Source organism: Hypanus sabinus, chromosome 6 (assembly GCF_030144855.1).
Source record: "Hypanus sabinus isolate sHypSab1 chromosome 6, sHypSab1.hap1, whole genome shotgun sequence".
Taxonomy (NCBI): Eukaryota; Metazoa; Chordata; class Chondrichthyes; order Myliobatiformes; family Dasyatidae; genus Hypanus; species Hypanus sabinus.
Genome location: NC_082711.1, coordinates 357,455 through 383,848, shown reverse-complemented (window position 1 = coordinate 383,848; position 26,394 = coordinate 357,455). Strand labels below are relative to the sequence as shown.

Below are 26,394 nucleotides of genomic sequence, written 5' to 3'. Positions count from 1 at the left end.
TGACTAGTCGATCACGATTGACGGGTTGGCGTCTACTAGTTTAGGGAATAATGACAAGGAAAAAAGTCTATACATGTTTGAACAACAAGTGCTGGAAGAGCACTTCCGGGTTTTCTCGATTCGCGGTTGGTTGAATTCGCGCATGCGTAACTCGCAGATAAGGAGGGCTGACTGTACTAAGGAAGTTTCTCCGCATCTCTGTTTTAAATGGACCTCCCTGTATCCTGAGGCTGTACCTCTTGTCCTAGACTCCCCCACCATGGGAAACATCCTTTCCACATCTACTCTGTCTAGGCTTTTCAACATTTGCAAGGTTTCAATGAGATCCCCCCTCATCTTCCTAAACTCTAGCAAGTACAGACCCAGATCCATCAAACGTTCCTTGTATGATAACCCTTTCATTCCCAGAATCATCCTTGTAAACATCCTCTGAATCCTCTCCATTGCCAGCACATCTTTTCTAAGATGAGGGGCCCAAAACTGTTCACACTACTCAAGGTGAGGCCTCACCATCACATCCAAGCTCTTGTGTTCTAGATTTCTTCTGGAGAGTACAGGGGTTCCGTGCGCGCGCGTGCGTGTGTGTGTGTGTGTGTGTGTGTGTGTGTAATGTCAATGTTTTGTGGAATATGGGACACTTGTACTGATTGGCTTGTGAGTGCGGGTGAGTGTCATTTTTTGGGACAGTATGGGGTTCTGGTACTGATAAAAGGATATGTTGTGTTTGTAGATATCGGACATCCAGGTAAGCGGTCAGTCTGATGACATGACTGCCAAGGAAAAGCTGCTGCTGTGGTCCCAACGGATGGTGGAGGGATATCGTGATCTGCGTTGTGACAATTTCACCAGCAGTTGGAGAGATGGGAAAGTCTTCAACGCCGTCATTCACCGTCACAGGTACCAATGGACACCCACAGTAGAGGCACATGCACAGTCAAGCACACAACACACATATGTGCACACACACACATGCACAGTCTCTCACACACATCAATACACACAAATACATACACAGTAACACACATACACAGATGCACACTGAGAGGGAGAGACACAGACGCAGACACACACGTGTACACTCACACAATGCAGAGACACATATACACACTGTCTCACACACACATACATGCATGTACATAGACACACATACACACACATACAAGTATATACACAATCACACACACTCATTTATACACAGTTACACCAACAAAGCATACCTATACACACTGTCTCACACACAAACACACAGTCACATCACACACCTACCCATCACACTCACAAAATGCTGGAGGAACACCACAGGCCATGCAGCACTTCCTCCAGCATTTTGACAATTGAACTGAATAAGTATTTTGCATCAGTCTTCACTGTGGAAGACATTCATAGTACGGTTGAAGTTCCAGGTGTCAGAAGTCATGAAGTGTGTGAAGTTATCATCACTAAAGAGAAGGTTCTTGGGATACTGAAAGGTCTGAAGGTAGATATGTCACCTGGACCAGATGTTTTACACCCCAGTGTTCTGAAAGAGGTGGCTGAAGAAATTATGGAGGCATTAGTAATGATCTTTCAAGAATCTCTAGATTCTGGATTGGTTCTGGAAGACTGGAAAATTGTAAATGTCACTTCACTCTTTAAGAAGGAAACTAAGTCAGTTAGTCTGACCTCAGTGTTGGGAAGATGTTGGAGTCGATTATTAAGAATGAAATGTTAGGGTACTTGGAGGTACATGATAAAATAGGTCATAGTCAGCATGGTTTACTCAAGGGAAATTTTTGTTGGAATCTGTTGGAATTCTTTGAAGAAATAACAAGCAAAATAGAAAAAGGAGAATCAGTTGATGTTGTGTACTAGGCTTTTCAGAAGCCTAGGTGCCACACATGAGGCTGCTTAACAAGTTAAAACCCATGGTATTACAAAAAGGTTTCTATCATGAATAAAGCAGTGGTTGATTGGTAGGAGGCAAAGAGTGGAAATAAAAGGAATACTTTCTGGTTTCTACTTTCTCTCCCTTCCCCATCCCACCTCTACTCTGTCTCCTCTTCTAGCTGCGTATCACCTCTCATGACTGCCTTCTTGTACTACCCATAGTGCTTTCCCCTTAGGTTCCTGCTTCACCTCTCCTGCCTATCACCTCCTTGCTTCCCCTCCCCCACCCCTTGATCTTTCCTCTGATTGGTTTTCCACCCTCTCCCCACCTTTTTTATAGGGCCCCTGCCCCCTCCTTCTTTAGTCCTGACGAAGGGTTTCGACCCGAAACGTTGACTGCTTCTTTCAACGGATGCTGCCTGACCTGCTGAGTTCATCCAGCTTTTTTGTAAGTCTTGATTTGACCACAGCATCTGCAGTGCACTTTGTGTCTACTTTCTGGTTGGCTGCCAGTGACTAGTGGTGTTCCACAGAGGACTGTGTTGGGACCACTTATTTTTACACTATGCATAATTGATTTTGATGATGGAATTATTGGCTTTGTGATAGATATATGGAAGACAAGTAGTGTTGAGGAAGCAGGGAGGCTAGAGGAGGATAGATTTGGTGTGCTGACGATAGATTTAGATCGTCAACGGAAGTAGGTAAGGAAATTCATTATGCAACTTGTAATTAATCGAAGCTCACACTTTATAGTCCCTGGACAAACAATAACATAACTATGATGACCCCGGGCCAACAACTTAGAACATGTTCTAATGTTTCCTGTGTTGCAATATTCACTCAGACCACTTGTCCAATTTATAACAAAGAAATAGGGGATCTCTGTTGCCTAGATGATTGATCCTTTCTTCGTCCGGCTTCTAGCGTGGGGGTTTCTCCTTGCTTTGGTGGGTCTCTTGAGAGAGTTATCGCTGATAGCATGCTGGAAGTGACCACTTTTTATATTCATCCCTTACCAATTCAAAAATTGCATTCCAGTGTCACTGGCTATAGGCCATTTGATTAACCTTTAACACCTTTTTATTGGCTTTGCTCTATGCCAGCATCCATTTATTGCCCTCTTTCCAGCAAGGAGCTAGATAGGTATCTTATGGATAGGGGAATCAAGGGATATGGGGACAAGGCAGGAACCGGGTATTGATAGTAGATGATCAGCCATGATCTCAGAATGGTGGTGCAGGCTCGAAGGGCCGAATGGTCTACTTCTGCACCTATTGTCTAGGTCGCAGTTGGTAATTTATGGCTCTTTGTTCTCTTCAGTAACCAGATTGAATCAGTCCAGGCAGGCACCAACCCCAGCACTTAGAAACCTGCATGTGATATTTTATCAAAGAACACCTCACAAATAACTTCTTTGGAGATGATCTCGAGTTCAGCAGATAACCTGAAGCCGCATTGTCTCAATACAGAAAGCGAAGCAACTTCATCTCACAAAATGGAGGATGTGAAACAGCTCCACAAAATGGCAGCCTCCCTCTCCAAGCACATGGCAGGAACAAATACATTTGATCTGTCTGCTTCCACTGTCCTTGACCCAATCGAGTTCGACATTTTCTTCCATATTTTAAGTCCACCATGGCCAACAGGAGAATGTGAAAAGAAAAGGCAGATTTAATATAATGCAAGGATGTGTATGTTTTTGCACTTTGATATAATAAAGGTGTAGACTTTTCTAAATGGAAAGAAAATTCAAATATCTGAGGTACAAAGGTATTTGGGAGTCCTTGTGCAGGGTTCAATACAGAGGGGGATAAAGGAAACCTTTTCTGGTTTTCTCATCCCCTCTCCCCATTTTCCATCCCCCTCCCTCTCCCCTTCCCCCTCTCTCGTCACCCACGCATCCCCCTCCCTCTCCCCCTCTCTCGTCACTCACTCATCCCCCTCTCTCCCCCTCTCCCCTCTCCTCTTCCTCTTCTCTCCCTCTGTCCTTTCCTTCTCTCCCCAATCTCTACACCACCTCTCCCCCACTCTTGAGCTTCAGTCCCCACTCTTCGTAACTCTCTGAGTCTCACCCTGACACTTTCCAGCACTCTCCCTTTTGCTGCCTGTCTCTCCCTTTTACCGCCCCTCTCTCTCTCCCTTTTGCACGCTCTCCCCCTTTTGCTGCCTCTCCCTTTTGCCCTCTCTCTCTCTCTTCTACATTGTCACTCCCTTTCTCTCTCACCATTCCCTCCCAAGGAGTGACTGATTGATGGGGATTTGAGTTTTTCTCCTTGTTTCTGATCTCTGTTTGAGCCTGTTGCAAAGATGCAATCTTCCAACACAAACAAAGATGTTCGTGCAGGGAGTGTCCCAGCTGCCTGCACTCAGAGGAAGTGGCTGATTTTAAACATTACCTGCAGGGATGTTTTCCCCCTCCCTCTGCGGATCAGGTTACCCTGCCTCACCCACCACTGTCTCACACAGTGGCTAGCTTCAGCTAGGAGAGTGCTTGTGAAGAGCTGGGACAGGCAGGGATAGCAGTGCTTCAGAATAATGTTATATTCTCTGAAGAGGACGAGGAGGAGGAAGAGGAGGCCTCACCTCAGCAGCACCTCAGGATCGGCCTCGGACTCTGAGGACCGGGTGGTGATGATATGTGAGGATGTTCCTTCAGCTCCTGGTCAGCAACATAGCGCAAGGATGTCTGGGCCAGTTTACTCCTTCTGCTCCAATCTACGGCTCACCGAGGTGTAAGCAAGATCTCTCAACCCTGCTCCGATTCTCCCATCCCCTTGCTACTTATTACCACAACACGTCCCCCTCCCCCATTCCAACCCCACACCCTCTACTTTTCTCTCTTTCTCTTTCTCTCTCTCTCTCTTCCACTCACACCTACCATCTCTATCCCTACTCTCCCCTTCTCTCCCACCCCCTCAACCCCCCTCTCTCACCCCCACACTCTTGCTCTTTGTCCCTGTTTCCCTCTTCTGTCCCTCCAACACTGCCCCTCTCCTAGTCCCCTCTATCCAGATGAGCTTCAGCTTCAGAGCAGAGTTGCTCCACTTCTTTCTATGTGGCAACTTGTTCAGCTGGCTGACAGGATTTGAAATTAGTTTATTGTCATGTCCTGAGGAACAGTTAAAAGCTTGTATTGCTCCGAGCAAAGCTTGTGTGTGCTGAGCTTTTAACTCTCAGCTGTGGGAGGTGAGCAAATGTTGAGTCACCCGATGCACGTTCTCAGTCACTGATCCGAAATCACTACTCACAAAGCTAACCAGTTCCAGTCCCCCCCACCTCCACCCTCCCTACTGGTCAGTCCACTGTCCAACCCTACCGGTCAGTCCACCACCCTCCCAAGGAGGGCACGGAGCCACTACACCCTGCTGATCATCAACAGCTCCTCAGTAGAGATCGTTAAGAGCACCAAATTTTTTTGGTGTTCACCTGGTGGAGAATCTCACCTGGTCCCTCAATACCAGCTCTATAACAAAGATGCCCAGCAGCGTCTCTATTTTCTGCGAAGGCTGAGGAAGGTCCATCTCCCATCCTCCATCCTCATCACATTCTACAGGGGTTGTATTGAGAGCATCCTGAGCAGCTGCATCGCTGCCTGGTTTGGAAATTGCATTATCTCAGTTCGCAAGACCCTGCAGTGGATAGTGAGGCCAACTGAGAAGATCATCTGGGTCTCTCTTCCCACCATTACGGACGTTTACACTACATGTTGCATCCGCAAAGCAAACAGCATTATGAAGGACCCCACACACCCCTCATACGAACTCTTCTCCATCCTGCCATCTGGGAAAAGGCACCGAAGCATTCGGGATCTCATCACCAGACTCTGTAACAGTTTCTTCCCCCAAGCTATCAGATTCCTCAATACCCAGAGCCTGGACTGACACCTTACTGCCCTATTGGCTTGTTTATTATTTATTGTAATGCCTACACTGTTTTGTGCACTTTATGCAGTCCTGGGTAGGTCTGTAGTCTAGTGTATTTTTTCTCTGTGTTGTTTTTTACTTAGCTTAGACTAGTGTGTCATGTAACACCATAGTCCTGAAAAAACGTCGTCTGATTTTTACTATGTACTGTACCAGCAGTTATGGTCGAAATGACAATAAAAAGTGACTTGACTTGACTTGGTCAGTCCACTGTCCAACCCTACCGATCAGTCTACCACCCTCCCCACCGTAGTGTCTGTCCACCGTCCAACCTCACCGGTCAATCCACCACCCTCCACACTGGTCAGCCAATGTCCAACCCTACTGGTCAGTCTGTGCCAGCCACAAAATTTTAAAATAACCTTCTCCTTTGTCCATATCACTGGCTGAACTCCATCCAGGTCAATGTACATTCTCACTATCTTACAATCGTTCAAACTATGGTTTGTAATCACTCCTCAGAAATAAGCTAGTCACTTGTTTCCTTATCAAAGTTGGAGGATTGGTGATCTGACAGGCATTGGTAACCAGACTGAGCTGACTGTAACCAGTGACCTGATTGACACTGGTGGTCTGACCAAAACTACAGATCTGGTGTGATGCTGAGTGTGAGTTTCCAATGCACAAATCCTCAGCCTGTTCTTCCCGGCTGCTGCAGTTACAAAGTTCTGTGTACCAAGTTGCCTGCTTGTGATATCAGAGGTGTAGATGTACAGAGCTCATGGATCTAGGGGTATAAGTAGGTGGTTTGCTGAAAGGTGTTGGAGAAAAATAGGGTGCTAAAGAAGACATTTACCATGCTGGCCTTCATCAGAACCTGAATCAGGTTTAATATCACCAGCATATGTTGTGAAATCTGTTAACTTAGCGGCAACCTTATCAGTTAGGACGCTGTGTGTACAAGCCACTAGTGAGGTTGCGTTTGGAGTTTTGTATTTCTAGTACTGTCAAAATTGGCCTTGACCCAATTTAGGACTTCAGCTTGTGGACTTATGTATTTTTCCACAACTAATTTAAGAGTATCAGAATTATGGTCACCTGTCCTGCAGTTCTCCTCCACTGACACCTCAGTCCCATTTCTTAATTTCTCTTTCTTCCCTATTATCACTTTTAGAAACATAGAAAGCCTACAGCACAATACAGCACAAAGCTGTGCCAACCATGTCCTTACCTGAGAAATTACCTGGGGTTACCCATAACCGTCTATTTTTCTGAGCTCTATATCCCTGTCCAGGAGTCTCTAAAACTTTTTCAGATTTGTTTTTAGAGAATTGGTTAATGTCTTTTTCACAGCTAGTGGATAAATATGATATATCTAATGCACAATTTTTTTAGATATTTACAAGTTAGGAATTTTTTACGCAGTTTGTTACTGAATTATCCATTTGCTCATTTACCAAATATGATGGATTCTACTATTCAGCTTAAACCATTTCAAAAAGGATTGATAGCCATTATATATAAATGGCTAATGAATTTTCGAATGATGTCTAATGATAAGGTTAAACATGTTTGGGAATTGGAACTTCAGGAGTCACTTCCAGATGATCAATGGAATAAAATTTATCATTTAGTTAACAATTCATCTATTTGCGTCACTCCTCGATTCAGTTCAAGGTAGTGCACAAGGTGCATATGTCAAAAGATAAACTAGTGCATATTTTTTCTAATATAAATCCTACCTGTGATAGATGTAACGCTGAGGTGGCTACCCTAACTCATATGTTTTGGTCTTGTATAAAGTTAAGTCATTTTTGGAGAGATGTTTTTAGAACATTATCAAAAGTCTTAGGTTTGGACCTACAACTTAATTCACTTACAGCAATCTTTGGGATCACTCCAAAGGAAGCAGGAAATGTTCCTGCATCCGCTCAACGTATATTAGCTTTTCAATTTTATTGGCTAGGAGAGCTATTCTGTTGTATTGGAAGGATCCCAATCCACCTACTGTTTTTTTTTTGGGCTCTCCTCCATTATATCATGTTTAAGCTTGGAGAAAATTAGAAACATAGAAAATAGGTGCAGGAGTAGGCCATTCAGCCCTTTGAGCCTGCACTGTCATTCAGTATGATCATGGCTGATCATCCAACTCAGAACTCTGTATCTGCTTTCTCTCCATACCCACCGATCCCTTTAGCCACAAGGGCCATATCTAACTTCCCCTTAAATATAACCAATGAACTGGCCTCAACTGTTTCCTGTGGCAGAGAATTCCACAGATTCACCACTCTGTGTGAAGAAGTTTTTCCTCATCTCGGTCCTAAAAGGCTTCCCCTTTATCCTTAAACTGTGACACCTCATTCTGGACTTACCCAACATCGGAAACAATCTTCCTGCATCTAGCCTGTCCAATCCCTTTAAAATTTTATACGTTTCAATCAGATCCCCCCTCAATCTTCTATATTCCAGTGTGTATAAGCCTAGTCGATACAGTCTTTCTTCATTTGAAAGTCCTGCCATCATAGGAATCAATCTGGTGAACCTTCTTTGCACTCAGATTAGGGGACCAAAACTGCACACAATACTCCAGGTGCGGTCTCACCAAGTCCTTGTACAACTGCAGTAGAACCTCCCTGCTCCTGTACTCAAATCCTTTTGCTATTTATGCCAACATACCATTTGCCTTTTTCCCTGCCTGCTGTACCTGCATGCCCACCTTCAATGACTGGTGTACAATGACACCCAGGTCTCATTGCACCTCCCCTTTTCCTAATCGGCCACCGTTCAGATAATAATCTGTTTTTCTGTTCTTGCAACCAAAGTGGATAACCTCACATATATCCACATTAAATTGCATCTGCCATGAATTTGCCCACTCACATAACCTATTCAAGTCACCCTGCATCCTTTAGCATCCTCCTCACAGCTAACACCGCCGCCCAGCTTCGTGTCATCTGCAAACTTGGAGATGCTGCATTTAATTCCCTCGTCTAAATCATTAATATATATTGTAAACAACTGGGGTCCCAGCACTGAGCCTTGCGGTACCCCACTAGTCACTGTCTGCCATTCTGAAAAGGTCCCCTTTACTCCCACTCTTTGCTTCCTGTCTGCCAACCAATCCTCTATCCACATCAATACCATACCCCCAATACCGTGCGCTTTAAGTTTGCACACTAATCTCCTGTGTGGGACCTTGTCAAAAGACTTTTGAAAATCTAAATATACCACATCCACTGGCTCTCCCCTATCCACTCTACTAGTTACATCTTCAAAAAATTCTATAAGGTTCGTCAGACATGATTTTCCTTTCACAAATCCATGCTGACTTTGTCCGATGATTTCACCTCTTTCCAAATGTGCTGTTATCACATCTTTGATAACCGACTCTAGCATTTTCCCCACCACCGATGTCAGACTCACCAGTCTATAATCCCCAGTTTTTCTCTCCCTCCTTTTTTAAAAAGTGGGGTTACATTAGCCACCCTTCAATCCTCAGGAACTAATCCAGAATCTAAGGAGTTTTGAAAAATTATCACTAATGCATCCACTATTTCTTGGGCTAGTTCCTTAAGCACTCTGGGATGCAGACCATCTGGCCCTGGGGATTTATCTGCCTTTAATCCCTTAAATTTACCTAACACCACTTCGCTACTAACATGTATTTCCCTGAGTTCCTCCATCTCACCAGTCAGACATTTGATACATCTTTTAAGTTTGAGCAAACCTGGCGACCTCTCATTCAATATTTTCATATGATCTAAATTTTCTTTTTTTTTAACTTTTTTCGGTACTGTAATCTTTTTTTTCTTCTCCGTGAAGTTTCAGATCTGACCAAAAGGTTTTTTCCCCTTTTTTTGTAATTATATCCTCAAAATGGACTGCTCAGTCTTTTTTTTTGGTTTTAGGTTAGTTTAGCGGGTTTTTTTCTTCTCAATAATAGAGATTTTGACTCTTTTTTTAAAGAATTGTTAAGAGGAGTTGTGGTTCCTTTTTTATATTAGCTCAATATTATACTATACGTGATTTTGACAATATTCCTTTCTTTGTTCGTACTTTTATTGAAATATGTATTTGATACAACTTCTCTGATATGTATTTATCCTTATTTTTTAAATCAATAAAAAAAGATTGAAAATGAAAAGACCCTATCGTATCCACCTCCACCACCATCGCCGGCAGCCCATTCCACGCACTCACCACTCTCTGCTAAAAAACTTACCTCTGATATCTCCTCTCTACCTTTTCTCTCGCTCTCTATCTTTTAGTCTACTCCTCTTCCTCCCTTTCCTCTCACTTTTCTCCCAATCTTTCTAATCCTCTCCAGCCCTCCAACTGGTCATGAATTCTCTAGTCTCTCTTCATCCTCTCTCTATCCCCCTCTTCCTCTCCTGCAATCTCCTCCTCTCCATTTCTACCATCCTGTCCCTCCCTCCTGCTGATCAAAGCTCCAAAGTGAATTTATTATCGAAGTACATATATGTCACATAAGATTCATTTCTTTGTGAGCAGTGATGAAATGTAATCTATAGAAGACTGCATCCAAGAGAGCAAACAAACAACCATTGTGCAAAAGACGACAAATTATGCAAATACAAAAAAAGAAGAGAAAAAAAACTGGAAGATGGGGTGGTAAATTGGATTAGTAAGTATGCAGATGATACTAAGGTAGGTGGCGTTGTGGTTAATGAAATAGGTTTTCAAAGCTTGCAGAGAGATTTAGACCAGTAAGAAGAGTGGGCTGAATGATGGCAACAACACACACAAAATGCTGGTGGAACACAGCAGGCCAGGTAGCATCTATAGGGAGAAGCGCTGTCGACATTTCGGGCCAAGGGTTTCAGGACTGACGAAGGCTCTCATCCCGAAACGTCGACAGCGCTTCTCCCTATAGATGCTGCCTGGCCTCTTGTGTTCCACCAGCATTTTGTGTATGTTGTTGTTTGAATTTCCAGCATCTGCAGATTTCCTCGTGTTTGCTGAATGATGGCAGATGGAATTTAATGCTGATAAGTGTGAGGTGCTACATTTTGGTAGGAATAATCCAAATAGGACATACATGGTAAATGGTAGGGCATTGAAGAATGCAGTAGAACAGAGTGATCTAGGAGTAATGGTGCATAGTTCCCTGAAGGTGAAATCTCATGTGGATAGGGTGATGAAGAAAGCTTTTGGTATGCTGGCCTTTATAAATCACAGCATTGAGTTGGGATGTAATGTTAAAATTTTACAAGGCATTGGTGAGGCCAAATTTGGAGTATTGTGTACAGTTTTGGTCACTGAATTATAGGAAAGATGTCAACAAAACAGAGAGCGTACAGAGGAGATTTACTAGAATGCTACCTGAGTTTCAGCACCTAAGTTACAGGGAAAGGTTGAACAAGTTAGGTCTTTATTCTTTGGAGCGTAGAAGGTTGAGGGGGGGACTTGATAGAGGTATTTAAAACTATGAGGGGATAGATAGAGTTGATGCGGATAGGCTTTTTCCATTGAGAGTAGGGGAGATTCATACAAGAGGACATGAGTTGAGAGCTGGAGGGAAATGTTTAAGGGTAACATGAGATGGAATTTCTTTACTCAGAGAATGGTAGCTGTGTGGAATGAGCTTCCAGTAGAAGTGGTAGAGGCAGGTTCAATATTGTCACTTAAAGTAAAATTGGATAGGTATATGGACAGGAAAGGAATGGAGGGTTATGGGCTGAGTGTGGGTTAGTGGGACTGGGTGAGAGTAAGCGTTTGGCACGGACTAGAAGGGCAGAAATGGCCTATTTCCGTGCTGTAATTGTTAGATGGTTATAAGAGAAATACTACTACTAATAATTATAAATAAATAAGCAACAGATATTGGGAACCTAAGATAAAGAGTCTTTGAAAGTGAGTACATAGGTTGTGTAAACACGTCATTGAAGGGGCAAGTGAAATTACTCCCTTTGGTTTGAGAGTCTGATGGATGCTAACTGTTCCTGAATCTGATGGTGTGAGTCCTGTGCCTTCTTCCTAATAATAGCAGCAGCCAGAGGAGAGCAAGTCCTGGATGGTAGGGGTTCTTGACAATGGATGCTGTTTTCGTGCAACAGCACTAGGTATATCCAGTGGTGGGGAATGCTCTACCTGTGATGGACTGGGCCGTATCCACTACTTTTTGAGATTTTCCAATCAAGGGCGTTGGTGTTTCTATACCAGTCCATAAAACAGTCAATATACTTCCCACCTTACATCTACAGAAGTTTGTCGAAGTTTTAGATGTCATGTCATATCTTTATGAACTTGCAAGGAAGAAGAGTTGCAGCCTTGTTTTCTTCGTAATTGCGCTAAAGTGGTGGGCCCAGGCCAGGCTCTCTGAAATAAAAACAGAGGCATTTGAAGTTGCTGAGCCTTTCCAACTCTGATCCTTCAATGAGGACTGGCTCAAGCACCTCTGGTTTCCTCCTTCTGAAGTCAATAATCCTGAATCAATGTTATCACACCATTGAGTGAGAGGTTGTGGTATTGTTGATAGTTGTATATCTGTCCTTCCACATCACAGGGACCATCCTATCCCTCCCTCCCCCTATTGATTGTGCATCTACAGGATCATCCTGTCATCCTCTCCCCTTGATGGCTGTCTATCTGTCCTTCATCCCCAGGCCAATGCTGATTGACATGAATAAGGTTTACCGACAGAAGAACCAGGAGAACCTGGAGCAAGCCTTCAGTGTCGCCGAGAAGGAGTTCGGTGTCACTAGACTGCTGGACCCTGAAGGTAAGACCAATTACAATGGCTTCTTGTTCTCTCCTTGCAGCCCACCTCTCTTCACCGAGTCCTTATGCCCCACCTTTATCTCTGTCTCTCTAAGACTCCCTCAGTCTCTGTCTCTCTGTCTCTCCCTTGCTATCGTATTCCAGCTAACTTCCATCAGGGCACACGCTCTTGTTGGCACACACATACTGTTTTTGGCACATGCACTCCTGTGGTCTCATGCTCTCCCATAGACGCAGGCACACACACACTCCTGTGAGTACATACTCCCACAGTCGCTCACACTTCCATACACCCGCAGTCACATTCTTCTGCTGTTGCACAGTCCAATGTGACCACTCTTCTGCGGTCACACACTCCAATGGGCACATATTCCCAAGGTATAAATGCAAGAGGATTATCCTTTTACTCCAGTAGCAGAGTACTATACAAAAATGACAATTGTAAGTTAATATAAATCTTAATATAAATTACTTCTAACTTACACATTACATTAAACATAACAACACTTGTAAATCTTGCTCCGAAATTTCATCCTTAATAACGGAGTCTAAAATGTACTAGCTGTCAAGTTTATTAATGAGTCTGTCGTACCCTGCCTTTTTACCACCTTCCCTTCTTAAACAGTTTGTAATATTCTAATCCTCTGTGATCCTCCTCACACCAGAGATTCAAGGAAGACCACTTTTAAGATCATAAGATATAGGAACAGAATTAGGCCATTTGGCGCATTGAGTCTGCTACGCCATTTCATTGTGGCTGATCCACTTTTCCTCAGCCCCAATCTCACTGCCTTTCCCACCCCACCCCGTCATATCCCTTCATGCCCTGACCAATCAAGAATCTATCAAGATTTAGCCTCCACAGCTGCAATTTTTCAGTCTTCTGGAACCATTACAGAGTCAATGAAAGATCATTACTGATGTCTCCACAATCCCTTCATCCATCTCTTTCAGACCCTGGGCTATACACCATCTGGTCCAGGTGACTTATCTACCTTTAGACATTTCAGTTTCCTAAGAACCTTCTCTCCAGTAATGGTAACATCGCACACTTCATAACCTCTGACACCTGGAACTTCCACCATACTGTGAAGACTGATGCAAAATACTTTTTCAGTTTTTTTCCAACATTTTGTTGTCCCCCATTGCTACCTCTCCAGCATCATTTTCCAGCAGTCTGATATCCACTCTCACCTCTTTTTTATGTACATTTGGTATCCTCTTATATGTTATTGGTTAGCTTACTTTCTTAATGATTTTATTAGTTGCCTTCTGTTGGTATGTAAAAGTTTCCCAATTCCATAACTTTCCACTAATTTTTTCTCTATTGTGTGCCCTCCCTTTGGCTTTTATGTTGGCTCTGACTTCTCTTGTTAGCCATGGTTGTGTCATCTTTCCTTTAGAATACTTCTTCCTCTTTGAGATGTATATATCCTGTGCCTTCCAAACTGCTGTCAAAAATTCCTGCCATTGCTGCTCTGCCATCATCCTCGCCAGTGTTCTCTTCTAATCAATTCTGGCCAACTCCTCTCTCATGCCTCTGTAATTCCCTTTATTCTACTGTAATAATATATCTGACTTTAGGATTACTTTCCCCTCAGGTTCTTTTACCTTAAGCTCTCTAATCAATTCTGGTTCATTGCACAACACCCACCGCAGAAGAGCTGATCCACTAGTGGACTCAACCACAGAAAACATAGAAACATACAAAGCCTACAGCACCAACAGGCCCTTTGGCCCACAAAGCTGTGCCAAACATGTCCTTACCTTAGAACTACCTAGGCTTTACCAATAGCCCTCTATTTTTCTAAGCTCCATGTACCTATCCAGGAGTCTCTTAAAAAACCCTATCATTTCCACCTCCACCAGCACCGCCGGCAGCCCATTCCACGCACTCACCATTCTCTGTGTATAAAGCTTACCCCTGACATCTCCTCTGTACCTACTTCTAAGCACCTTAAATCTATGTCCTCTCGTGCTAGCCATTTCAGCTTGGGGAAAAAGCCTCTGACTATCCACACGATTAATGCTTCTCATTAACTTGCTCTAAAAAGCCATCTCATTCTAGAAATTCCCTCTCTTTGAATCCTGCACCTACCATACTTTCCCAATATACCTGCATATTGAAATCCCCCATGACTATTCTAACTGCCCTTTTGGCATTCATTTTCATCTTCTGTTGTAACTTCTAGACCACATCCTAACTACTGTTTGGGGGTCTATATGCAACTCCCATCAGGGTCATTTTAATCCTTGCAATTCCTTAACTCCGTCTACAACAATTCACCACCTAATGACCATATGTCACCTGTTTCATTTGATTTCAATTTTTACCAACAGAACCACACCACCTGCTCTGCCTCCTGCCTGTCCTTTCGATGCTTTGTGTATCCTTGGACATTAAGCTCCCAGCTGGAGTTCCTGGAGTTACTGTATCTTATGTCCTCTCCCTCTCTCCCCCTCCCTTCCTCCCTCCCACTCTCTCCCTCCCCCTCCTCTCCCTCCTGCTTCACATTCCGCACTCTCTCACTGATTTTCATCACTTCTCTCCTGTAGATGTGGACGTCCCCCATCCGGATGAGAAGTCAATCATCACCTATGTGTCTTCTTTATATGATGCCCTACCAAGGGTCCCCAGTGTGGAATCAGGGGTCCGAGCCAACGTGAGTACTGTTGAATTGTTGGTGAAGCAGCATTTGGGCCATATTCTCAAATGCACATCTGGTCCACATTCCTGACTGCCATCTTCCATGGCATCTCTGCCCTGCCTTCCTGGCCGCCGTCTTCCATGGCACCTCTGCCCTGCCTTCCTAACTACCATCTACCATGGCACCTCTGCTGTACATTCCTGGCTGCCATCTTCCATGGCATCTCTGCCCTACATTCCTAACTACCATCTACCATGGCACCTCTGCCCTACATTCCTAACTACCATCTACCATGGCATCTCTGCCCTACATTCCTAACTACCATCTACCATGGCACCTCTGCCCTACATTCCTAACTACCATCTACCATGGCATCTCTGCCCTGCCTTCCTAACTACCATCTTCCATGGCATCTCTGCCCTGCCTTCCTAACTACCATCTACCATGGCACCTCTGCTGTACATTCCTGGCTGCCATCTTCCATGGCACCTTTGCCCTGCCTTCCTGGCCGCCGTCTTCCATGGCACCTCTGCTGTACATTCCTAACTACCATCTACCATGGCACATCTAATCCATATTCTTGATCACCATCTCATTTGCACATCTGGCCCACATTCCCAGTCATCCATCTCCCAATGCACATCTGGTCCACATGTTCCTGATCACGATATCACATTCACATCTGGCCCACGTGTTTCTTATCATCACCTCATATGCACACCTGGTCCACATGTTCCTGTCCACCATCTCCAATCATTCATCTGGCCCGCATTTTCAACTACCGTATCCCATTGCACATCCTGACCACCATTTCTCATCATACACTTCCCCACTCATACAAGGTTTTGTAACTGCAGGAGATTGAACTTCACTGGCAAGAATATTACGAGCTGGTGACCTTGCTGCTACAGTGGATCCGACACCACATTACAATGTTTGAGGAGAGGAGGTTCCCAGGGACTTATGAGGAGATGGAGGTAAGTGGAAAGCAAGTTGGAAGGGGATTAAATGGGCTTTGATCATTGCCATTACTGTAACAGTGAACATTGTATTTCTTAGGTTCTCTGGAGACAGTTCCTGAAGTTTAAAGAATCTGATTTGCCCATTAAAGAGATTGAGAAAAACAGGAGCAAAACTGTCTTCAAATCCTTTGAGGTTGGTGGTTGCTTTAGCCTGCCTGATTCTCTGTTTGAAATGTGACTGTGAGTAGGAGGAGTACAGACTCTCCAAGATTCCCAGAAGGACTGGATGAGTGCCCCTTCTCAACTCCACTGCCCAGTTCGCTCTTCCCCCTCAATCTATGTCTGTGACCTCCCCTTGGATCTATATCTCTCCTCACACCCCTCCCTTGAGTCAGTACCTCCTCCTCAGTCTGCGCCACTTCTTTTTGTTCTGTGCCTGTGTCCATTCCTGGATTTGTGATGTTTCCTTCTACACCACTCCCCAGCCAACCGGGTCAATTCCTCACCCTCAGTCTATGACTGTGTCCCTTCCTGAATTTGGGACCTTCCCTTCTCCCCACTACTGGGTCAGTCCCTCCTCATACCCGGACACAATAATCACTGAGTCCTGTCTTATTGTGCTGTTGTTTAGGCTGCTGTACAAGACGGTCAGCTGAAAGTTCCTGCTGGTTACTATCCCATCGATGTGGAGAAGGAATGGGGAAAGCTTCACGTCTCCATCTTGGAGAGGGAGAGAATTTTGCGCAGCGAGTTTGAGAGGTCAGTGCTGATGCTGAGTCTATGTGGCTGCCGAGGTTCATTGGGGAATCACATCTTTGTAGTACAGTTTCAGTACAAAATAACCACTGAGCACATTATGTTTGTGCTACTTCCGTACAATGATTCCCATAATCCCATTGACCCAATTCTCAAGCCCGTTGTCCTAATTCGCAATTCTATTGCCCAATAGGCGTTAGGGGATCAGAGCTGGAGAGAGTCAGTAACTTTAAATTCCTTTTATTAGCAATCTGTCCTAGGACCAGCACTTACGTATCACCACAAAGAAGGCAGAACAATGTCTCTTTTGTTGTAGAAGTTTGCACAGGTTCAGCATGTTTTCTAAAACTATGACAAACTTTTATAGATGCACAGTGCAGAGTATCCTGACTGGTTGCATCATGACCTGGTATGGAACCACCAATGCACAGGAATGGAAAAATCTATAGAAAGTGGTGGGGGATACAGTCCAGTCCATCATAGGCAAAGGCTTTCTCACCACTGAATCCATTTACACAGAGTTTTGCTGCAAGAAAGCAGTATCCATCATCAGAGACTCTTAGCATCCCAAGCCATGCTCACTTCTTGCTACTATCATCAGGCAGGAGATACAAGAGCCTTAGATTGCACACCACCAGGTTCAGATACTGTTATTACCCTTCCGACATCACCAGGGATAACAGAGTCATAGAGTCACAGAAAGATACAGTACAGAAACAAGCCCATCAGCCCATCTAGTCTATTTAAAACCACTTAATCATTTGAACTGACCAGCCCCATCTCCCTCCGTACCCCTCCCATCTATATTCCTATTCAAACTTTTCTTAAATGTTGAAATCAAACCTGCATCCACCACTTGTGCTGGCAACTCATTCCACACTCTCACGGCCCTCTGAGTGATGAAATTTCCCTTCATGTTCCCCTTAAGTCAAGTCAAGTCACTTTTATTGTCATTTTGACCATATCTGCTGGTACAGTACATAGTAAAAATGAGACAACGTTTTTCAGGACCATGACACAGTACAAAAACTAGACTGAACTACGTAAAAAAACAACACAGAGAAAGCTACACTAGACTACAGACCTACACAGGACTGCGTAGATTGCACAAATACAGTACAGGCATTACAATAAATAATAAACAGGACAACAGGGCAAGATGTCAGTCCAGGCTCTGGGTATTGAGGAGTCTGATAGCTTGGGGGAAGAAACTGTTACATATTCTGGTTGTGAGAGCCCGAATGCTTTGGAGCCTTTTCCCGGACGGCAGGAGGGAGAAGAGATTGTATGAGGGGTAAATGGGATCCTATATAAAGCTGTTTCCTTTGCGGATGCAGTGTGTAGTGTAAATGCCCATGATGGCGGGAAGAGAGACCCCGATGATCTTCTCAGCTGACCTCACTATCCACTGCAGGGTCTTGCAATCTGAGATGGTGCAATTTCCGAACCAGACAGTGATGCAGCTGCTCAGAATGCTCTCAATACAACCCCTGTAGAATGTGATAATGATGGGGGGTGGGAGATGGACTTTCCTCAACTTTTGTAGAAAGTAGAGACGCTGCTGGGCTTCCTTTGCTGTAGGAGCTTGTGATGAGGGACCAGGTGAGATTCTCCGTCAGGTGAACACCAAGAAATCTGGTGCTCTTTAAGGTCTCTACCGAGGAGCCATTGATGTTTAGCGGGGCGTGGTCGCTCCCAGCCCTCCTGAAGTCAACAACCATCTCTTTTGTTTTGATCACACTAAGATACAGGTTGTTGGCTCTGCACCTGTCCGTTTGCCGCTGCACCTCCTCTCTGTAAGCTGACTTGTCGTTCTTGTTGATAAGACCCACTACAGTCATGTCATTGACGAACTTGAAGATATGGTTCGAGCTGTGTGTTGCAGCACAGTCATGGGTCAGCAGGGTGAACAGCAGTGGACTGAGCACGCAGCCCTGGGGAGCCCCTGTGCTCAATGTGATGGTGTTGGAGATGCTGCTCCCGATCCCGACTGACTGACTGACTGACTGACTGATGCCCTTCCTCATGTGCCGCGTGTCACCACTGTTCTGGAAGTGGCTGTGGATTAGCTGGGCGTGTGCACGCTTTGCCCCTCTGATGGCTTGGGACAGTTTGACCCTTGCTGTTGTTAGAGCTGCCTTGTCGCCTGCGCTGAGGGCAGAGTCGCAGGTCCTCAGCAGCGCACGCACCTCCGCGGTCATCCATGGTTTCTGGTTGGCACGTATAGTGATGGTCTTGGACAGAGAAACATCATCAATGCACTTGCTGATGTAGCTGTTCACTGATGCTGTGTACTCCTCTAAGTTGGTAGAGTTGCCATCGGTTGCAGCCTCCCTGAACATGTGCCAGTCAGTGTGCTCAAAGCAGCCTTGAAGAGCAGAGATAGCTCCTGCTGGCCAGGTTTTCACCTGTTTCTGAACTGGTCTGGAGCGTCTGACAAGAGGTCTGTATGCTGGGATTAGCAAAACAGAGATGTGGTCTGAGTATCTGAGGTGGGGGCGGAGCTCTGCCCGGTACACGTCGGGGATGTTTGTGTAAACCAGGTCCAACACGTTCTCTCCCCTCATTGCAAGGTCTACATACTGATGGAATTTGGAGAGCACTGACTTCAGATTCATGTGGTTGAAATCACCGGCGACAATAAACAGTCCATCAGGGTGTGCATTCTGTAGTTCGCTAATAGCCCTGTACAGTTCACAGAGCACCTCCTTAGCATTAGCACTGAGGAGAATGTAGACACCAAATATAAGGACAGAGATTAATTCCCGTGGCAAATAAAATGGTCTGCATCGAACAGCCACAACCTCCACTAATGATGAGCAGTGTCTGGAAACTAGCACAGAGTTCTTAGACAAGGAAATCTGCAGATGCTGGAAATTCAAGCAACATACACAAAATGCTGGTGGAACACAGCAGGCCAGGCAGCTTCTATACCTTTCCGGCTCTCAGCTTCACCCCACCCCCTCCAGTCTTCTCTTATCATTTTGCATTTTCCCCTCCCCCTCTTACTTTTACTATCCTCCCCCTCTTACTATCTTTCAGTTAGTCCTGACGAAGGGTCTCGGCCCAAAACGTCGACAGTGCTTCTTATAGATGCTGCCTGGCCTGCTGTGTTCCACCAGCATTTTGTGTGTGTTGCACAGAGTTCTTACACCATTCCGTGTTGATGTAAATACACACACCACCACTGCGAGTCTTACCAAGAAAGCTGCAGCCCTGTCCGCACGAAACAAGGCTAGCCCGTCTATCTGAGTGGCAGTGTCCGAAATTCCATCAGTGAGCCATGTCTCTGTGAAGACATATGCAGAGCAAACTCTGTACTCCTGCCGAGTATTTCGTTGGAGTTGGATGTAGTCCATTTTATTGTCCAGTGAGCGGACTTTGGAGAGCATCTCACCTTCAGCTTTAACCCATGACCTCCGGTTACAGTCCCACCCAACCTCAATGGAAAAATCCTGCTTGCATTTACCCTATCTGTGCATCTCATAATTCTGTATATCTCTATCAAATCTCGTCTCAATCTTGTACATTCTAAGAAATGAAGTCCTATCCTATTCAGTCTTTTCACACTACTCAGGTGTTCCAGACTTGGCAACATCAAATACCTCCTCGTCTGTAATCTGTACAGGGTCCAAGAAATTGATGCTACTTTGCCTCACTTCAGTAGACTGTGTATCCATCTCCCAGGTAAATGCATTAGCATAGAATTCATTTACGATCTCCCCAATCTGTTTTGGCTCCACACACAGATTACCATTCTGGTCTTCCAGAGGACCAACGTTGTCCCTTGCAATTATTTTGCTCTTATCATATCTGTAGAATGCCTTAACATTCTCCTTCAACTTGTCTGCTAGGGCAACTTCATGCCTTCTGAATTTATTTCTTAAGTGTTCTCTTGCATTGCTTATAGCCCATAAGCACCTCATCTGTTCCTACTTGCCTATACCTACTATGCCCTCCCTTTTTCTGTGGTTCTTTCTTCAGTGGTTGGTAAGTTAGAAACATAGAAAATCTGCAGCACAATACAGGCCCTTTGGCCCACAAAGTTGTGCTGAACATTTCCCTACCTTAGAAATTACTCAGCTTACTCATAGCCCTCTATTTTTCTAAGCTCCATGTACCTATGTAAAAGTCTCTTAAAAGACCCTATCGTATCTGCCTCCACCACCATTGCCAGCAGCCTATTCCATGCACACACCACTCTCCTAAGTAAAAAACTTACTCCTGACATCTCCTACTCCCCAGCACCTTAAATCTGTGTCCTCTTGTGGCAACCATTTCGGCCCTGGGAAAAAGCATCTGACTATCCATACAATCATTGACTCTCATCATCTTATACACCTCTATCAGGTCACCTCTCATCCTCCTTCGCTCCAAAGAGAAAAGGCCGAGTTCACTCAACTGTTTTCATAAGGAATGCTCCCCAATCCAGGCAACATCCTTGTAAATCTCCTCTGCACCCTTCCTATAGCTTCCACATCCTTCCTGTAGTGAAGTGACCAGAACTGAGCACAGTACTCCCAAGTTGACCAGGGTCCTATATAACTGCAACATTACCTCTTGGCTCCTAAATTCAATTCCATGATTAATACACCGTATGCCTTCTTAACCACAAAGTCAACCCGTGCAGCTGCTTTGAGCGTTCTATGGACTCTGACCCCAAGATCCCTCTGATCCTCCACACTGCCCAGAGTCTTACCGTTAATACTATACTCTGCCATCATATTTGACCTACCAAAATCAACCACTTCACACTTACCTGGGTTGAACTCCATCTACCACTTCTCAGCCCAGTTTTGCATCTTATCAATGTCCTGCTGTAACCTTTGACAGCTCTTCCTTCATCAATGTGTATAGTCACATCCTCAAAAAACTAAATCAGGCTCGTAAGGCGCAACCGGCCCTTGACAAAGCCATGCTGACAATTCCTAATCATATTATACCTCTCCAAATGTTCATGAATCCTGCCTCTCAGGACCTTCTCCATCATCAACCATTGAAGTAAGACTCACTGGTCTATAATTTCTTGGGCTATTTCTACTCTCTTTCTTGAATAAAGAAACAACACCTGCAACCATCCGTAACCTCTCCCGTCCCCATTGATAATTCAAACATCAAATAGAGAGAGTACAGAGGAGATTTACTAGAATGTTACCTGGGGTTCAACACCTAAGTCACAGAGAAAGGTTGAAAAAGTTAGGTCTTTATTCTTTGGAGTATAGAAGGTTGAGGGGGGACTTGATAGAGGTATTTAAAATTATGAGGGGGATAGATAGAGTTGATGTAGATAGGCTTTTTCCATTGAGAGTAGGGGAGATTCAAACGAGGACATGAGTTGAGAGTTAGGGGGCAAAAATTTAAGGGTAACATGAGGGGGAACTTCTTTACTCAGAGAGTTGTAGCTGTGTGGAACAAGCTTCCAGTAGAAGTGGTAGAGGAAGGTTCGATTTGTCATTTAAAAAAAATTGGATAGGTATATGGACTGGAAAGGAATGGAGGGTTATGGGCTGAGTGCAGGTTGGGGGGACTAGGTGAGAGTAAGACTTCGGCATGGATTAGGAGGGCCGAGATGGCCTGTTTCAGTGTTATAATTGTTATATGGTTATTATATGGTTATATCATCACCAGAGGCTCAGCAATCTACTCCCTCGCCTGCCAAGGTAGCATGGGGTACATCTCATCCAGTCCCGGCAACTTATCCAACTTGATGCTTTCCAAAAGCTCCAGGACATCCCCTTTCTTAATATCTACATGCTCAAGCTTTTCAGTCTGCTGCAAGTCAGAACTACAATCACCAAGATCCTTCTCCAGAGTGAATACTGAAGTGAAGTATCTATAAAGTACCTCTGCCATCTCCTCCGGTTCCATACCACTTTCCCACTGTCACACTTGATAGGTCCTATTCTTTCAAGTCTTATCCTCTTGCTTTTCACATTCTTGTAGAATGCCTTGGCGTTTTCCTTAATCCTGTCTACCATGGCCCCTTCTGGCTCTCCTGATTTCCTTTTTAAGCTCCTTCCTGTTAGATCTCTAACATTACCTAGCTCTCTGAACCTTTTGTAAGCTTTTCTTCTTGACTAGATTTATTACAGCCTTTGTACACCACGGTTCCTGTACCCTACCATAACTTCCATGTCTCATTGGAACATACTTATGCAGAACTCCACACAAATATCCCCTGAATATTTGCCACATTTCTTCTGTACTTTTCCCTGAGAACATCTGTTGCCAATTTAAGCTTCCAATTTCCTGCCTGATAGCCTCATAATTCCCCTTACACCAAATAAACGCTTTTCTAACTTGTCTGTTCCTATCTCTCTCCAATGCTATTGAAAAGGAGGTAGAATTATGATCCCTATCTCCAAAATGCTCTCCCACTGAGAGATCTGACACCTGACCAGGTTCATTTCCAATACCAAATCAAGTACAGTCTCTCCTCTTGTAGGCTTATCTACATATTGTGTCAAGAAACCTTCCTGAACACACCTAACAAACTCCACCCAATCTAAACCCCTCACTCTAGGGAGATGCCAATTGATATTTGGGAAATTAAAATCTCCTATCACAACAACGCTTATTATTACACCTTTCCAGGATCTGTTTCCCTATCTGCTCCTCGATATCCCTGTTACTATTGGGCGGCCTATAAAAAACACTCGGTAAAGTTATTGACCCGTTCCTGTTCCTAACCTCTACTCTACCCACAGACACCTGTAGACAATCCCTCCATGGCATCCACCTTTTCTGCAGCCATGACACTATCTCTGATCAGCAGTGCCACGCCCCCACCTCTTTTGCCTCCCTCCATGTCCTTTCCGAAACATCTAAAACCTGGCACTTGAAGTAATCATTCCTGTCCCTGAGCCATCACATCATAGCTCCAAGTACTGATCCATGCTCTAAGCTCATCCGCTTTATTCTCAATACTCTTTGTGTTAAACTAGAGACATCTCAAACAGACATAGACCATTTGTCCCACTGAGTCTGCTGCACCATTTCATCATGGCTAAACTAATTTTTCTCACAGCCCTGATATCCTGACTTCTCCCCGTATCACTTCATGCCCTGGCCAATCTTGAATCTATCAACCTCTGGCTTAAATATACATAAAGGCGATCTCCACAGCTGTCTGTGGCAAAGATTTTCATAGATTCACCACTCTCTGGTTAAAGAAATATCTCCTTATTTCTGTTCTAAGAGGATGCCCCACTATTCTGAGGCTGTGTCCTCTGGTCTTATACTCTTCCACCACAGGAAACATCCTGTCTATATCCACTCTATCAAAGCTTTTCACCATTCAATAAGTTTCAATGAGGTCACCCGTCATTCTTCAAAATCCAGTGAATGTAGGCTCAGAGCTATCGAAGTCCTCACCACTGACTCAACCTGCAAATTAACCTTTAGGGAATCCTGCACAAGGACTCCCAAATCCCCTTGCACTGTAGTTTTTTGTATTTTCTCTCCATTAAGAAAATAGTCAGTCTTTTCATTTCTTCTACCAAAGTGCCTGAACACATATTTCTCGACACTGTATACCATTTGCCATTTCTTTGACTATTCTCCTAATTTGTCTAAGTTCTTCTGTAGCTTCCCTATTTCCTCAGAACTTTCCCTTCCACCAATCTTCATATCATCTGCAAATTTAGCCACAAGGCCATTAATTCTATCAGACAAATCATTGACATATAATGTAAAAAGAATCTGTCCCAACACAGTCCCCTGTGGAACACCACTAGTTACCGGCAGCCAACCAGAAAAGGCTCCCTGTATTCTCACTCTTTGTCTCCAGCCAATCATCCACTGCTTTATCCATGCTAGAATCTTTCCTGTAATATGATGGGCTCGTAACTATGGCCTATTTTATCATGTGCATCCAAACACCCTGAAGCTTCATCCTTAGTAATTGGCTCCAACATCTTCCCAACCAATTAAGTCAGACAAACTGGCCTATAGTTTTCCTTCTTCTGCCTCTCTCCCTTCTTGAAGTGTGGAGTGACATTGCAATTTTCCAGTCTTCTGGGACCATTGCAGAATTAGTGATTCTTGAAAGATCATTACTATTACCTCCTCAATCTCTTCAGCAACACACACAAAGTGCTGGAGGAACTCAGCAGGCGAAGCAGCATCTATGGAAAAGAGTACATTCAATGTTTCAGGCCAAAACTCTTCTGAGGTCCTGCTGAAGGGGCTCAACTCAAAATTTCAACTGTACTCTTTTCCAGAGATTCCTCCTCCAGAATTTTGTGTGTGTTGCTTGGATTTCCAGCATCTGCAGATTTTTTCTTGTTTGTAACAATCTCGTCAGCCACCTCTTTCAGGACTCTGGGGAGTATAATAATAATGAGGATAATAATAATAAATACTTTATTGTTTCCAAGTGGGAATTCTGTTGTTACAGCAATAACATTTAAAAACACACAGCAGTGTGCAGACTTAATAATACAGTACAGAATAATTATATACACTAATAATTTACAAATGTGCAATAATTTGTAATAATGTGCAAGAATAATATAACATATAACCATATAACAATCACAGCATGGAAACAGGCCATCTCGGCCCTCCTGGTCCGTGCCGAACCCTTAATCTCACCTAGTCCCACCTACCCGCACTCAGCCCATAACCCTCCACTCCTTTCCTGTCCATATACCTATCCAATTTTACCTTAAATGACACAACTGAACTGGCCTCTACTACTTCTACAGGAAGCTCATTCCACACAGCTATCACTCTTTGAGTAAAGAAATACCCCCTCGTGTTTCTCTTAAACTTCTGCCCCCTAACTCTCAAATCATGTCCTCTAGTTTGAATCTCCCCTACTCTCAATGGAAACAGCCTGTTCTCATCAACTCTATCTATCCCTCTCAAAATTTTAAATACCTCGATCAAATCCCCCCTCAACCTTCTACGCTCCAATGAATAGAGACCTAACTTGTTCAGCCTTTCTCTGTAACTTAATTGCTGAAACCCAGGTAACATCCTAGTAAATCGTCTCTGCACTCTCTCTAATTTATTGATATCTTTCCTATAAATAATGTATGAAGTAATACTATGAAGTGAGTTCTCCTGTCGTACAGAGATGAACTTCTGTATATAGCATTTGGTAGGAAAGATTTTCTGCAACAATCCTTGTAACAGCGGAGCTGAATGAGCCTGTTCGAAAGGGTGCTCCATAGTAGGCCATGGAGAGGATATGCCAGATTGTCCATAGTGGATAATAGTTTGTTCAGTGACCTCCTCTCCACCAATAACTCAAAAGAGTGGTTTGTAGCGTAGGATGGATCTAGCCTTTTTGATGAGTTTATTTAGTCTTTTTGCATCACCAGCACCGATGCTGCTTCCCCAGCATAAAGCTGCAAAGAAGACTGCACTCACTACAACAGGCTGGTAAAAGATCTCCAACATCCTGCTGCCTCAGCTTCCTTAGAAGATAGAGTCTGCTCATCCCCTTCTTGTGAGCAGCCTTGCTGGTAGATTTCCATTCAAGTCTGTGGTCGAGGTGAACACCCAAGTATTTGTACTCCTTCACCGCAACTTCTTTTCCCAGTATAC

At 44.2% G+C, this 26,394-nt stretch overlaps 1 protein-coding gene across 6 annotated transcripts in view; it reads left to right on the top strand.

Moving 5' to 3' along the window:
• The window catches only part of LOC132395227 (plectin-like), a 430,787-nt gene that overhangs the window by 233,606 nt on the left and 170,787 nt on the right, over positions 1-26,394 (top strand). For all 6 annotated transcript variants that reach the window (XM_059971513.1, XM_059971516.1, XM_059971518.1 and 3 more), the window contains 6 exons: positions 731-897; positions 12,359-12,474; positions 15,030-15,136; positions 15,979-16,098; positions 16,181-16,276; positions 16,715-16,842. In XM_059971513.1, coding sequence (XP_059827496.1) covers positions 731-897; positions 12,359-12,474; positions 15,030-15,136; positions 15,979-16,098; positions 16,181-16,276; positions 16,715-16,842 — 734 coding nt within the window. The remainder of the gene's footprint in view (positions 1-730; positions 898-12,358; positions 12,475-15,029; positions 15,137-15,978; positions 16,099-16,180; positions 16,277-16,714; positions 16,843-26,394) is intronic.